We start from the raw sequence: 14,452 nt of genomic DNA, 5'->3' as shown, positions 1-14,452 counted from the left end.
TTTTAATACCTTTTCAGATATGGATATGTATGTGCAACAAAAATAATGAAATTGAGGAAAATTTTAGAGAAAGTAGAAGCTGCTTCAGGTTTTACATCAGAAGAAAAAGGTTTGTACTGTACTATTTTTTCCATACTTTCTGTCCTGCGTTTTTTGACTGGAAGTGTTAAAGAGGAGAAGAGAGGCTGCAGTGCCTGTATATTTAAAGAACCTGACTTTATTGCCTATAGCCAGCAATCAGAGCAGTGTAAAGTGCACCTGTCGTTCTAAAAAAATTTTTTGACATGTCATAGAGACATGTCAAAAGTTTTGATCGATCCAGGTCTGAACTCTCCTTACTCTGGAGATGGAGCGAGAAGAAGATGCACTGCAGGGTGTCCACTCTCCGCTTTGAATTAAAAAAAAAAAAAAAAAGTCAGACATATAATGGGCTCCTATGGACGACAGGTGCAATTTTTAAGACATGGAAGCTGAGCTCTGATTGACTTCTGTTGACAATATAGTCAGGTTTCCTTTTAGATCTTAGACCCTTTACTGATTTCATGCCCTATTCTAAAAGGTTACCGGAAACAAGGGTATGAATTCTATTATGGAGAGATTTCATACTAGCCAGACAAGGGCCAAAACTTAGATGATATCCTTTCCTGTGCACCTTGTAACTAGATACACTGTTAACCATAGGGTGCCTTCACATGTACAGGATCCGCAGCAGATTTGATGCTGTGTTCAGTTATTTAGATCAAATCTGCTGCGGATCCACACCATAAAATCCGCTGCGATACGGTACGTGTGAACCCACCCTTATGACATTGGATTTATATACAAAGAAATACAGAAGTTGGGCTGCAGTTAATTTGAGGCAGATGGATGGGATCTACAGGAACAGTCACCACCCCATTAATCTACCTTTCATGATCAGTGTTTGAGAGATAACGGCCAGCTGAACTCTTACCGGAGGTGTTAGAAGTCTCAAAGACCTATATTTTCAATGTATGAATACCTAGATAATACTATAAAGGTCATGGCTTCTCAAATAGAATTTTAGCATAGTGAGAGGTGCACCAATAATATAAGCTATATATATTAGTGAATATGGTCCCTGGTTTGTTAGAAATGCCGCAAAGTGACTTTCAATAAAGGATTCATGTGACGCAGGTATTTTGACCATGATTAAGTTACTTGGGATATATATAATATATATATAATATTTATTATAGGTTTACATATAGTTTCTCCCCCCCCCCTAAATGTAGTTACTGTATATGACAGGAGAATCCAGGGTTTAGTTAGTGTCCTTTGGCTCCACCTGCTGGTGGAACAGTATAACATCTGCCAGCATCCTTCTGTTCATTTGCTGTAATGTAGTAATAATAATAACAATAAATTTTATTTATAAAGCGGCAACAGAATCAGCAGCATTTTTATGTTATCTCTTATTTTACAGATCCAGAAGAATTCTTGAACATATTGTTCCATCATATATTACGAGTCGATCCCCTTTTAAAAATAAGGTAATCTATCTGTGCTCCTAATGTTGCAGTGTATATTAGGGTATCTTCACCCACAACGTATCCTCAGCAAATTTACAGCGAAATACACTGTGGATACTTGCCCATTTACTTCAATGGGCTGACATACTCGCAGCGGGATTGTCACCGTAGCACCATTAACCCCCACGGCCAGAGAACATACTGTACCAGGTCCCCGCTCCAGCTTGCTTCGGGGGCTCCTGGCATCTTCTGGCGGTAAACCAATCGGTGCACTGCCCCGCCACAGTGCACTGATTGGCTGAACGCTGGGTAAAGCTACCCTTAACATAGTACTAAAAATTCATAAATTATTATCAGTATTATTATTGCTGAGTGTTAAAATAAAGGGCAGAGGTGCATGGCTAGGTCCCCTATACACATAAGCATATGTATTATGTTGTATCGCTTAAGGGGTCTCATACAAACAGCACCGCCCCTGTCCTCAGGTTGTTTCTGGTACTTTTTGGCACCAGCTGAATTTATTTTTTTATTTTTTTTTATTTTTCTCTTTCACACATTCTGGAAATTTGTCCATGATCGTGGATCCGCAATTACAGACACATTTAGGGCCTATTGATTTCTATTGGGTTATTCATACTGTCTGTAATTTTACCAATTCTAAATCTGTTACGCAAAAAATAGGACATGCAATAGTGCGGACCGTTATTGCACGAAAACTAGCCAATAGATGTTACATCTGTAACATACGCAACAGCTCACCTTAATTCAGATTTTTTTGTGGATGAATTGTGGACATGAAATATGGTCCTGAAAAATTATTGAATGTGTGATTGAGGCATAACTCCTACAAGCTGTAAAGAGTGACACCTAGTGGCCAAAAGACAAAAGTACAAAACAAATTCCATTTATTTGCTTTAGTAAAATAGTACTTCTATTTTTGTCTTTGTTTTGTGTTATGAATAGGACAACCAAACTAGAAATAGTAGCTGTTTTTAGTACAAGACCCATACTTGTATTTTCAGTATGCTTCTGTATCACTTTTATTTTCAGAAGAGAAAAGGCTTCTTATTTTTTAAGCACAAAAATGTATTGCAAGGTTGTCTTAAACCTAAGGGATTGTCTAGTGTTTAAGCTTAATATACTTCTTAAAAAGAATCTCCAATGCAAACTTACAGGTCGGCAGGACAAAAAGTGCAAGATTGCTACTTCTACCAGATTTTCATGGACAAGAATGAGAATGTCGGGGTCCCCACAATCCAGCAGCTTCTAGAGTGGTCTTTTATCAACAGCAGCTTAAAGTTTGCAGAGGTACAAAATAGTATTGTGACTTATTAGTTACTAAATATGTCAGGGTTTCCTTTATAACGAATGAGACTGTGAATGTTATGTGCCTTCATGGACATGCACATGACTGGATGTACTGTGCCCCTAATCTCTGCTCTAAACAGCTATAGTGAGAAGTGCATTGTTATAGAGGAAGGCTGTAGAACTTCCTGTATTCAGAATCACATGAAATATTAGAGAGAGAACTTTATTTAGATTGTGTAAGCCTTGTGTTTTACAGGAATGGTTGTGCTTTTTAGCTGTAGGGTGCATTCACAGTGTACAGTATCCGCTTCTTATTTGAAGCCAGTAAATCAATGTAGGTAAATGACTGACTAGAGCAGATCCTGTATGTGTGAATGCACCCCCTAAGGTACATATTAAATTATATTCTGTTTTGGGGAAGATGGCTGAACAACTCCCTTTTTTTTTGCACCATATGGTATAGAAAGTTAGTTGTTGTTTTTTATTTTTTATTTTTTGCATTATTAGTACCACAGGAGATTCTGATGGGGGATAAATAACCAGGATCAGTGTTAGCTCTAATCCTGTTCATTGCTGCAGGGGCTTGTGTATTATACTTGGCTTCCAGTACGGAGGGTGCAGGCACAGTTTCTGAGCCCTCACCCAAATAACATAACTTTATATCACTTGCAGTGTTGACATACAGGTAAATCTTTTTGTGGGAGCCAGATCAATGGACCAAACAACATTAACTATACATAGAAATGTCATGTATCACATGTATCACCTATGATTGTTCATTTATATTCCCCCCCCCCCTCCCCCTATTACCAGTCACCCTAGGGATGGTCCGAACCCGCCAAGGTTTGGGTTCGGCTGAACCCGAACGCTCGGCAACGGATTCCCGCTGTCTGTCCGCTCCGTGCAGCGGGCGGATACAGCGGGAGGACCGCCTAGAAAACTGGGATACAGCCTATGGCTATGGCTGTATCCCAGTTTTCCAGGCATTCCTCCCACTGGATCCGCCCGCTGCACGGAGCGGGCAGACAGCGGGAATCATTACCGAGGGTTCGGGTTTGTACGAACTCCGTACGAAGAATGAATGAAAAGGGAAATTTTCCTGTTTTTGAGTAATTCGATAGGGTGGAATGAACTTGAAACCTAAATATCCCCACATCATACGCCATAGATACAATGAAAACATGAATTCTCTTAATCTCCCATAGGCTCCATCATGCCTGATCATTCAGATGCCTCGATTTGGAAAAGACTTCAAGATGTTCAACAAGATCTTTCCTTCCCTAGACCTGAATATCACTGATTTATTGGAAGACAGTGAGTCCTGTCTTTGTTATTCTAGGAAATGGATCATAGCAGGCATAAATTTATATGTAACCCTGCTGTCTTCTCTAATTCCCTGACAGCCCCCCGGCAGTGCCGCATCTGTGGAGGACTTGCTATGTATGAATGCAGAGAATGTTATGATGACAGTGATATTTCTGCGGGGAAAATCAAGCAGTTCTGTAAAACCTGCAATACTCAGGTCAGTATGTGTCGAAAAAGAAATGGTAACTGTATGGAAGGGGGTGCTGTCTGGAGGACCTGCTTTTCATCTTCATGTATTGGGCACCAGTTTTATCTATTCATCTGTGGCCCAGCCTGCTCTGAAAAATGAGGGAAATAAGAAAGTTACCTTCAGCTGCGTTCCACAAGGAGCATCTGGGCATTGAGGCCCCAAGGGCCCCTGATTATAATGAAAAGGTTATGTCCTTACAGTAGATCTTTGCTCCGGTCTATGCATGTGTATTCAGTTTGCCTTTTGTGTATATTTGCCCTTTAAAATACTTTTGTTGTTCTCCACAGGTTCATCTTCACCCAAAACGACAGCATCACAAGTTCAACCCAGTGTCCCTGCCCAAAGAGCTGCCGGACTGGGACTGGAGACATGGATGCATACCATACCAGAAAATGGACTTGTTTGCGGTTTTATGCATTGAGACCAGTCATTATGTGGCTTTTGTGAAGTATGGCCGCGATGACTCGGCATGGGTATTTTTTGACAGCATGGCAGATCGTGATGGTATGTAACTAAATGGTCTAAAGTTTCCTTTTAACATCTGTCAAATTGGGATTTTATTTCATTTAGGAATTTTCCAGAAAAATTTTGAAAACACAGTTGCTTTTTCCCCCATAAACAGCGCTGTACCTGTCCTCAGGTTGTGTGTGGTATTACAACTCAGGTCAATTTTCTTCAATGCAATTGAGTTGTAGTACCACACAATGTGTAATGTGAGCACGCAGGCTTGTAAAAAAAAAGTGACTGGTGACGGGACTACATCTCCACTGTATCTGCAATATGGAAGACAGTCACATTAATCTTTTGTTCAGCACAAATGTCTAAGAATATTATGAAGTTTCTTGTATTTTCCACTGCAGGCAAGATGTAATAACTTTCAGAGAAGGTAACATTTAGAATCTTTGCTAAATAAAACCTTAGAAATGTCCTGGACTAAGCAGCTTTCTCTTTTTTTGCTTTTATTTCAGGTGGGCAAAATGGATTTAACATTCCACAAGTCACTCCTTGCCCAGAAGTTGGGGAATATCTGAAAATGTCCTTAGAAGAACTTCATGCCTTAGACTCTCGAAACATTCAGGGTTGTGCGCGGAGGCTCCTGTGCGATGCCTACATGTGCATGTACCAGAGCCCAACTATGAGCTTGTACAAATGAACAGCCATGTGTTTGACATGGAGAGCACTATAAAGACAGCCTGTAACCTGTAGCAGCTGGTGGAGCGGCAATGCTGAAAAGCAACATGTATTCATATACAACGCAGAATGGAGTTTTTGTCATACACTAAAACCCTTTCACCTATGTGCTGTTAACAACCGTAACTGCAACAGTAACAGTTTAACTGCATTTACAGTTTCTTTGCACTTAAAGGAGGGAATAAATAAAAACTGAAACAAAACTGTCCAGTTTCCTCTTGGCACAGTTCAGCTTTCATTATCTGATAATCCTTGTTAAAATGAGTGCTGAGCTGTGATGGGTTACTATCAGCAAATTTTTATTCAGTCCCCCTTAAGTGTTTCTCTTTTTTTTTTTTTTTTTAACTTTTTTTTTGTCTTTTAAGTTCCACTGAATGTATGTAACAGTGAAGGTTAAACCTGCTAAAGCTTTAAGTTATAATCTAATTTTAATGTGTTATTTTATTTTTTGTTTGAAAAAAGTATTAAATAGCACAAATGAAATTTGTTAAGTCTTACAGTTCATTCTTACAGAATGTGTGTGCAGTCTCTCAGTAGCATTTCCTTCTCCTTTCAGTCAATCCCTTCCCATGTATACCATTATGCTATGTTAAACTGTCATTTCAAACAATTTTGTCAATAGTACAAGCGAATCTAAGAAGGTCTGTAATATATCCTACTAGGCAAAAGAGCTTCCTTCTGTACTCACAAGGATGCTTTCCCACCCACCCTCTCACTTCTTATCATCTTTCTTATTATCAAGAAAAAGCTGCCTACATCAAAGAGAAGCAGACTGAAAACTGGTTTGCAGTGCCCATTATACCCTGGGGGGGGGGGATTGATGGGGATGAGTGAGGAGGAAGAGGAGGGAAGCAGCCTGTGCAATGTGCTGACTTTGTGGCCACAGAAAACGCTGGATTCACGTTACACTGCTCAGTTTTGGGAACTACTGAAGGTTTATTACAGTGAGTTAGGATCGCAGGATCTTGTTTTTAGTGTGTGTGTAGGAACCAGAGGCTAGTCTATATCCACACTGCAGCCGAGCATAGGGAAAGCAGACAGACAGGTAGAGTTTTCAGGGTGATAACAATCTTATACTAGTGATAGAATGGCCAGGTCTAGTCCTACTCCTTTATATACATAAGTAAATCTTGCAGATGCTTAAAGTGTATTTATTGTGCAACAAGAAATCCAAAGACCCTAATATTTATCAAAACCCGACGTTTCGTTGTGTCCCATACCTTTGTCAAGGAGTCTGTGTGGTAGATGTACAAGATAATCCTGGAGTGTCCTGGTATAAGAATGTGGGTTTTTGGAGGCAGACCTGTGCTGCGTGGGGCTGGCGACATTGGATCGTACAACATCCTCATGCCAGGATACTCCAGGAATATCTCGTACATCTACCACACAGACTCCTTGACAAAAAGGTGTGAGACACACCAAAACGTCGGGTTTTGACAAATGTTATGGTCTGTGGAGTTCTTGTTGCAGAATAACTTATTATCTTCCTAAATACAGCAATTGGGTGGCCAGAATTATTTATACAGTCATCATTCCCACCCAGCTACCAGCTACCAGTTACTACTACCTTTACATACATACATTGGATAGCTTTCCTAAAAAGTCACCTGAAGTGACACTTAGGGTACATCCACACTATAGAAAACCCGTTGCAGATCATAAAAAATGAGACCAAGAAGAATCCTTTCAGATTTTTTTCCACTTTCAGTGTGGATTTTATGGGGCATCCATGCCGGAATTCTCTGGGGCATCCATGCCGGAAGTCTGACATGAGCCCAAGCAAAAATGTATCCATAGGAAATAATTTACCTCATGAAGGATGTAATTTCTTATGTATCAGACTACACTATTCCATATAGCGGTATCCAGTAACAATTTGTTTTTTGTTGGATCCTATGGGTAACTGATGCCACTATATACCTATGTACAGTAGCAGCATCCATTACAAGTATGTATTAAGAAATCTTTCTAATGTATACTATGGATTGGCAAAGAAAAATGCATGAGCTGTACTTTATGAGCTGTACTACAGTGTCATCTAGTGGCAAGACCAATGAACAGCAACATGTTTTCCCTTTAGAAACACACAATACTACTAACCAAAGTTTTCAAACGTTTGGTCTGGCCAGTTCACCTAACTTTGGCAAAATAACATTGTTTCTGTCAAAATACCCCCCAAAATGTTACTATTGTGAAATAGTTTAGGGTATCCTAATTACACACCATTTCCACAGTTTCTTAATACTCCCTTCTATTACCAAGATATTTGGGTTTATAATTTGTCCGAAACCTTAGTCAATAGTCAGATGGGCGTAAACTTAATTTTAATAATTGGAGTAATTATCAGGTGATGGGTGTGATTATACAGTCAGGGGGTGTAAATGCCTAATACCTACCACCTAATTGTATAATCACCCCCATTACCAATGTAAAATTTTATAAAAATTCACCCCCATCTGACTTAACTGAATTGTCAGAGAAGTTATAAATTGGCATATCCTGGCAACAGAAAGGTGTATCAAGAAAGTAGATAGTTGTGTAGTCAGGGTACCCTACACTAATGATAGTAACATCTCAATTTGGGGGGTTGACTACAGGCCCTCTTTGACATTAACTTTGCATCTGAAAATTGAAGAGGCAGTTGTTTTTAAAAAGCCAATAAAAGAAAGTGCACAAAAGTGACACAAAACCCTATATGCACAGTTTGTTTTTTTTTTTACAGCAATTGGTGTACCAAAAAAAACTGGAACGCTTTACTTACTATGAAACTGATTTTCAGAGACAGAACATGCATGGTCCTACACCTCTGTTCACTGGTCCCCGTCCCTCCCAGAGATTTGCTCCTAGCACCTGCTTTCTCTACTATGGATTCTGAAGTTACCCTGAGGTCACGTGATCTCTACTAATTATTTTTTATTTCATGGGACAGATATTATTTTAGCAGACTGGAAAAAGCTGCCTGAGGTTCAAATTCCATACTGAATCGAACTAAACAAAACTGTGATCTGTGTTCACACAACTTAATTTAGCTTTTTGTAGGGTGTGTTTACACAGAAAGATTTATCTGACAGATTTTGGAAGGAATGGATTTCAAAAGAGGAGAAATCTCAATGTTTCCTTTATGACCTATTCCCTGTTTATAGTCTGTTCCTGGTTTTGGCTTCAAAGATCTGTCAGATAAATCTGTCTGTGTAAACGCACCATTGGGCTAGGTTCACACTATGTATCTGTGCGGCTGTATTGCGGGCGGTAAATCATCGCCCGGATTTTTCCGGTTCATGCGTACGCTGGAAAGTATAGGATATACGGCTGCACAGTGCACACTATGTATGAGCCTACGGCCCGGTCGTAAACGGACCCGTAAAAAATGAACAAGACCATTGTTTGCGGCTGGAACTGTGCAAATTCACGGCCGTGGATTGACAGGCGGTCCGTACGGAGTACTTCAAAAATAGCCGGCAATAATGCAGAATGCCGATGCCTCTAATAGTTAATATATTAAATTAATAAAACACATTTTCTTTGTAAAAAAGTCCCTTTCGTTGTTCAATAATTTAATTCTAACGAATCCATCATTGTGCAATTAAATATACTGATAAAATAAATATATATATATATATATATATATATATATATATATAAATGTATATTTATATATATATATATATTTATTTTTTGACAGTATATTTAATTGCACAATGATGGATTCGTTAGAATTAAATTATTGAACAACGAAACTGATTTTATTACAACGAAAATGTGTTTTATTAATTAAATATTAATTAGTACAGGAAGCTCCATTAAGCTGTTAATTCATATTCCCGGCAATAGAGCTTTCTGTACTAATCATCACTTTACTTTAATGCAAACATCAAATGTTTCTTCTAATTATGTTATCACAATAGCATTATTAGAAGAAACATTTTGAATTATATGTGCGCTCAGCTGATCGGCTGAGCGCACATATAAAGAGCCGGTCCGCAGTACAGTGACTTCATTGTGCTGCGGACCAGCGAAGAGACAACATCGGGGTGAGTATAAAGCTCCCCCCACCCCCTCCCCAGCACTGCACCCATCCCAGTAAGGAAGGGGGGGGGGGGTCACTTAACCCCTTCCTTGCTGGGATGGGTGCAGTCTGACACCAGTCTGGCCCCCAAGGGGTTAAGGGGGATGCAATAACTGGGGCCAGACTGTAAGCAGCGATCTGTAAAGATGCTGCATACTGTAAGGAACACAACACCGCTCACAATGATGGGTGTTGTGCTCCTGTTTGTGTGTTTTTTGTGTGTTTCTTCCTTTTTGTTTTTCAGATTCGGATTCGGTGGACTACGTCGATGACCAGCGGTTGTTTGGTGTTTTTTTTTTTTTTTCTAAAATGGTCAATGAGGGGTGTGGGGGTGTTTTTATTTGAATAAAAAAATGTTTTCACTCGTGTGTTGTCTTTATTTCTTTACTTTATAGACTTAGTAGTGGAAGCCGTCTCATAGACGGAATCCATTACTAAGTCGGGGCCTAGTGTTAGCCGGTATAAAATGGCTAACACGAACCCCCCATTATTACCCCAGTACCCAATGCCACCAGGGGTACTGGGAAGAGCCGGGTGCCAGTGGTCCTGGAGCATCAAAATTGGCGCTCCTGGACTGGGCGGCAGCAGACTGGTAAGATTTAGGCTAGGGAGGGCCTAAACCAATGGCTCTTCCCACCCTGGTGTTACCAGGCTGCTGTCGCTTGGTTTTTAATCCGGCTGGTTATGAAAATAGGGGGCCTCCCCAGCCTAAATCTTACCAGCCTGCTGCCTCCCCAGTCCAGGAGCGCCAATTTTGACGCTCCGGGACCACTGGCACCCGGCTCTTCCCAGTACCCCTGGTGGCATTGGGTACTGGGGTAATAATGGGGGGTTAGTGTTAGCCATTTTATACTTGCTAACACTAGGCGCCGACTTAGTAGTGGATTCCGTCTATTAGACGGCTTCCACTACTAAGTCTATAAAGTAAAGAAATAAAGACAACACACAAGTGAAAATTTTTTTTTATTCAACTCATTGACCATTTTATTAAAAAAAACACCAAACAACCGCTGGTCATCGACATAGTCCACCGAATCCGACGTAATCCACAGGATACCGATATCGGAAAAACAAAAAGGGAGAAACACACAAAAAACACACAAACAGGAGCACAACACCCATCATTGTGAGCGGTGTTGTGCTCCTTACAGTATGCAGCATCTTTACAGATCGCTGCTTACAGTCTGGCCCCCAAGGGGTTAAGGGAGGATGTATTGCATCCCCCTTAACCCCTTGGGGGCCAGACTGATGTCAGACTGCACCCATCCCAGCAAGGAAGGGGTTAAGTAACCCCCCTTCCTTGCTGGGAGGGGTGCAGTGCAGGGTAGGGGGTGGGGAGATCTGTATACTCACCCCGATGTGTCCTCTTCGCTGGTCCGCAGCACAATGAAGTCACTGTGCTGCGGACCCGCTAATTATATGTACGCTCAGCCGATCAGCCAATCAGCTGAGCGCACATATAATTCAAAATGTTTCTTCTAATAATGCTATTGTGATAACATAATTAGAAGAAACATTTGATGTTTTCATTAAAGTCAAGTGATGATTAGTACAGAATGCTCTATTGCCGGCAATATGAATTAACGGCTTAATGGAGCTTCCTGTACTAATTAATATTAAATTAATAAAACACATTTTCATTGTAATAAAATCAGTTTTGTTGTTCAATAATTTAATTTAAACGAATCCGTCATTGTGCAATTAAATATACTGTCAAAAAATAAATATATATAAATATACATTTATTTATATATATATATATTTATTTTAACAGTATATTTAATTGCAAAATGATGGATTCGTTTAAATTTAATTATTGAACAACGAAAGGGACTTTATTACAAAGAAAATGTGTTTTATTAATTTAATATATTAACCATGAGAGGCATCGGCATTATTGCAGAGGATCGCAAACCCTGGTAATAGCGATTCATGTAAACTGTTTCCCTGCTTTCCCAGATGAATCCAGAGGTGTTTGCATCACTTTCTAAACATTTTATTTGTTATCTTTAGTTGAACCAGATTTCCAAGTAAATGACCGTATGTTTTCAGCCGCATGTCTATTTTTTCCCACGGCCGTAGTTTCAGCCGCACATTTCCAGCCGCATAAAAAATACAGCCGCACACATACATAGTGTGAACATAGCCTTAGACTGGAGAAAGATGTACAGGTGTATTTCTTCTTTCTTGACTGAGGAAAATCTGCATCCCCATATCATAAAATGACTAATGAGTTATGCTTAAAGGGGTTGTCTTGGAAAAATTCATACTTAGCCATGCTGTTGGGGATTTGGGGGACATGTCGGTAATGTATACTTACCTGTCCTTTAGAGATGAGCGAATCAGGTTCGGGTTAGAGACGATCCGAACCCGAACGTTCGGCATTTGATTATCGGGGGCTGCTTAACTTGGATAAAGCTCTAAGGTTGTCTGGAAAACATGGATACAGCCAATGACTATATCCATGATTTCCACATAGCCTTAGGGCTTTATCCAAGTTCAGCAGCCACCGCTTATCAAATGCCAAAAGTTCGGGTTTGGATCAACTCAAGCATGATCGAGGTTCTCTCATCTCTACTGTCCTTACCTCTCGCCACTGCCAGTTCCCAGGCTGCCTGCTTTGCACTGCAGTCAGCATTTTGAAAACATCCTTTGACGTGCCACTCCCACCAGAGATGGCTGCTCAGCATAGCGTCTGGGCTGACAGGCCATTTTCCTATGGGAAAAGTATGTCATTGGATGTTATGAACACACTGACAACGGTGCATAGCATTGAGCCCGGGAATCTGCATTGGCGGGGGATCAGGACGGGTAAGTATGCATTTCTGACATCTCCCACGCAGCCTTTTTGCAAAGAGCGTATGGGAAAATATAACCATTTTTGTGCATCAGTTTTGATCCGCTTTTTTTATATATATAATGGAAGTCAATGGAAAAATGGCTCAAAATGGATGCACCCAAATGCATCTGTTTTTCCATCTGTTCTTTGCAAAAACGTATGGAAAAAAAAAAATGGATAAAAAAAGCATAGTTTAAATCCAGCCTTAAGTATGAATTTTTCCCGGATATCCCCTTAAACTATGTTCCCCTTCTCCGAATCCCCCTGCTGTATGAATTTCTAATCCCAGCTGTGTCCTGGATTTGCCTGCTTTAATGTTGGAGGATTTAAAGCGAATGTACCACTTACTCAAATTTTTTTTATAACCTGGTCAGAGCCAACGCAAAGACCCTGATGGCATGTTCCATTTCTCAAATCGCCACCTGTGTCCCTCCATCTGCGCCGATTTCTCAGTGCCATACTACACCGGGCGTCCTTTTTGTCGCAGGTGATCTGGACTCTCACCTGCATTTCAGGCAGGCCAAGCTTCCCCAGGACCAGAGCTACTCCTTTCAGACCAGTGTACTTCAATGCTCCTTAGAGTAGGCACTTTGCCGTAGCAGGCACAGGAAACAGTCAACCACTCTCTTTTCAGCTTTCTAATGGGACAGGTACTTTACTATTCCACACATTGCTTGCTAGAACACCACTGTTGGTGACCAGGTTGCAGGTCATGCCCGGATTGGTAATCTGGCGGACCAGGCAAATGCCCGCTGGGCCGCCACTATTACCAATCCGTGGGCTGCCAGTCCCGCTGCATACTTGGACCGGCGGCCCTCTGCAGTGGTCGTGAACAGCGCTATGTGGTGGGGCAGACTATTCTATATGGGCATTTTACAAAGTGGGGACTTTTTTATATGAGAATGTTACAAGGAGGGTGGAGCTATTTTAAATGAGGCTACTACAAAAGGGGTGAACTATTCTATATGGGAATATTACAAAAGAGGGGTCTATTCTTTGTAACATGGGAATGTTACAAAGCGGGGCTATTTTAGATAGGGATGTTACGGGGGGGGGCTTAATACAGAGATGTTACGAGGGGGACCTTTATATGGGGATGTTACAAAGTGTGTGGGGGAATTTTATATGGGGATGTTACAAAGTGGGGACTACTATTTGGAGGCACAAACTGGGCCTAACTGCTTATATGGGGGCACAGAGGTAGTAAGGTTAGTGTGTAAAGCAATACTCTTGGGGAGTCTGTATATAGATGTGTGTAGTGCTAGAGCAAGGAACCTAAAATGTTTGCCCAGTAGATCCTGCAGAGAGCAGTCATGGCCGGAGAAGTGTTCATGATGGCCAAGCAAGAAAAAGCAACCAACCTCAGCAAAAACATCACTTGCAATTTATGCAGAGAAGACGCCTCCTGTGAGTAGGTGGATGTAATACACTATAATCTCTCCATTTATAATCTTTCTTTTCATTACCAGCTGAAGTGTCACAGTGACAGCCGCAGCCCGGCCATGTATGTCAGTCAGAGATGCAGCTGTAGCTTGGCTCCGCCTCTGTGACACTTTCGCTGGTAATGAAATGGAGAATTATAAACGTTTACACTGCACTAAAGGTCCTGTCACTTATACAGTATCTCCCCCGCACCTTTCTACAGCTCTGTACTTGGTATGGACCTCACAGATTCCCTTTAAGGGCATGTTCATTCTGCAAAACAAGCGGAAATTCCTTGTGGAGCTCAAGCAACGAACTTCGCTCGGAATCCCGCCTGCCTCAATGACTCACGTGCTTCTGCTCAAAGAATTGACATGTCATTTCTTTTAGCGGAGAGCAGAGGCGCACAAGACATCACACTAAATCATTGAGGAAGGCGGGATTCCCAGCGGAGGTCAGCCTGTTGTGTCTTACTTGATTTCCTCTGGTGGGCCCCAGGTACCCCAGTCCGACACTGAATCCATTGCAGATTTGATGCTGCTGAAATACATAAATATGCAACATCAAATGCACAGTAGATT

At 41.0% G+C, this 14,452-nt stretch overlaps 1 protein-coding gene across 4 annotated transcripts in view; it reads left to right on the top strand.

Annotated features, from left to right (window-relative positions):
• CYLD (CYLD lysine 63 deubiquitinase) overlaps positions 1 to 6,027 on the top strand; it is a 42,199-nt gene extending 36,172 nt beyond the window's left edge. For all 4 annotated transcript variants that reach the window (XM_069965936.1, XM_069965934.1, XM_069965935.1 and 1 more), the window contains 7 exons: positions 18 to 109; positions 1,445 to 1,511; positions 2,666 to 2,798; positions 4,004 to 4,112; positions 4,202 to 4,320; positions 4,641 to 4,857; positions 5,322 to 6,027. In XM_069965936.1, coding sequence (XP_069822037.1) covers positions 18 to 109; positions 1,445 to 1,511; positions 2,666 to 2,798; positions 4,004 to 4,112; positions 4,202 to 4,320; positions 4,641 to 4,857; positions 5,322 to 5,506 — 922 coding nt within the window. In that variant the 3' untranslated portion in view covers positions 5,507 to 6,027. The remainder of the gene's footprint in view (positions 1 to 17; positions 110 to 1,444; positions 1,512 to 2,665; positions 2,799 to 4,003; positions 4,113 to 4,201; positions 4,321 to 4,640; positions 4,858 to 5,321) is intronic.
• The last annotated feature ends 8,425 nt before the right edge of the window (positions 6,028 to 14,452 follow it).

Source organism: Dendropsophus ebraccatus, chromosome 4, assembly GCF_027789765.1.
Source record: "Dendropsophus ebraccatus isolate aDenEbr1 chromosome 4, aDenEbr1.pat, whole genome shotgun sequence".
NCBI classification, from domain to species: domain Eukaryota; kingdom Metazoa; phylum Chordata; class Amphibia; order Anura; family Hylidae; genus Dendropsophus; species Dendropsophus ebraccatus.
Note: the sequence above shows the minus strand (reverse complement) of the source record. Positions and strands in the feature narration are given on the sequence as shown.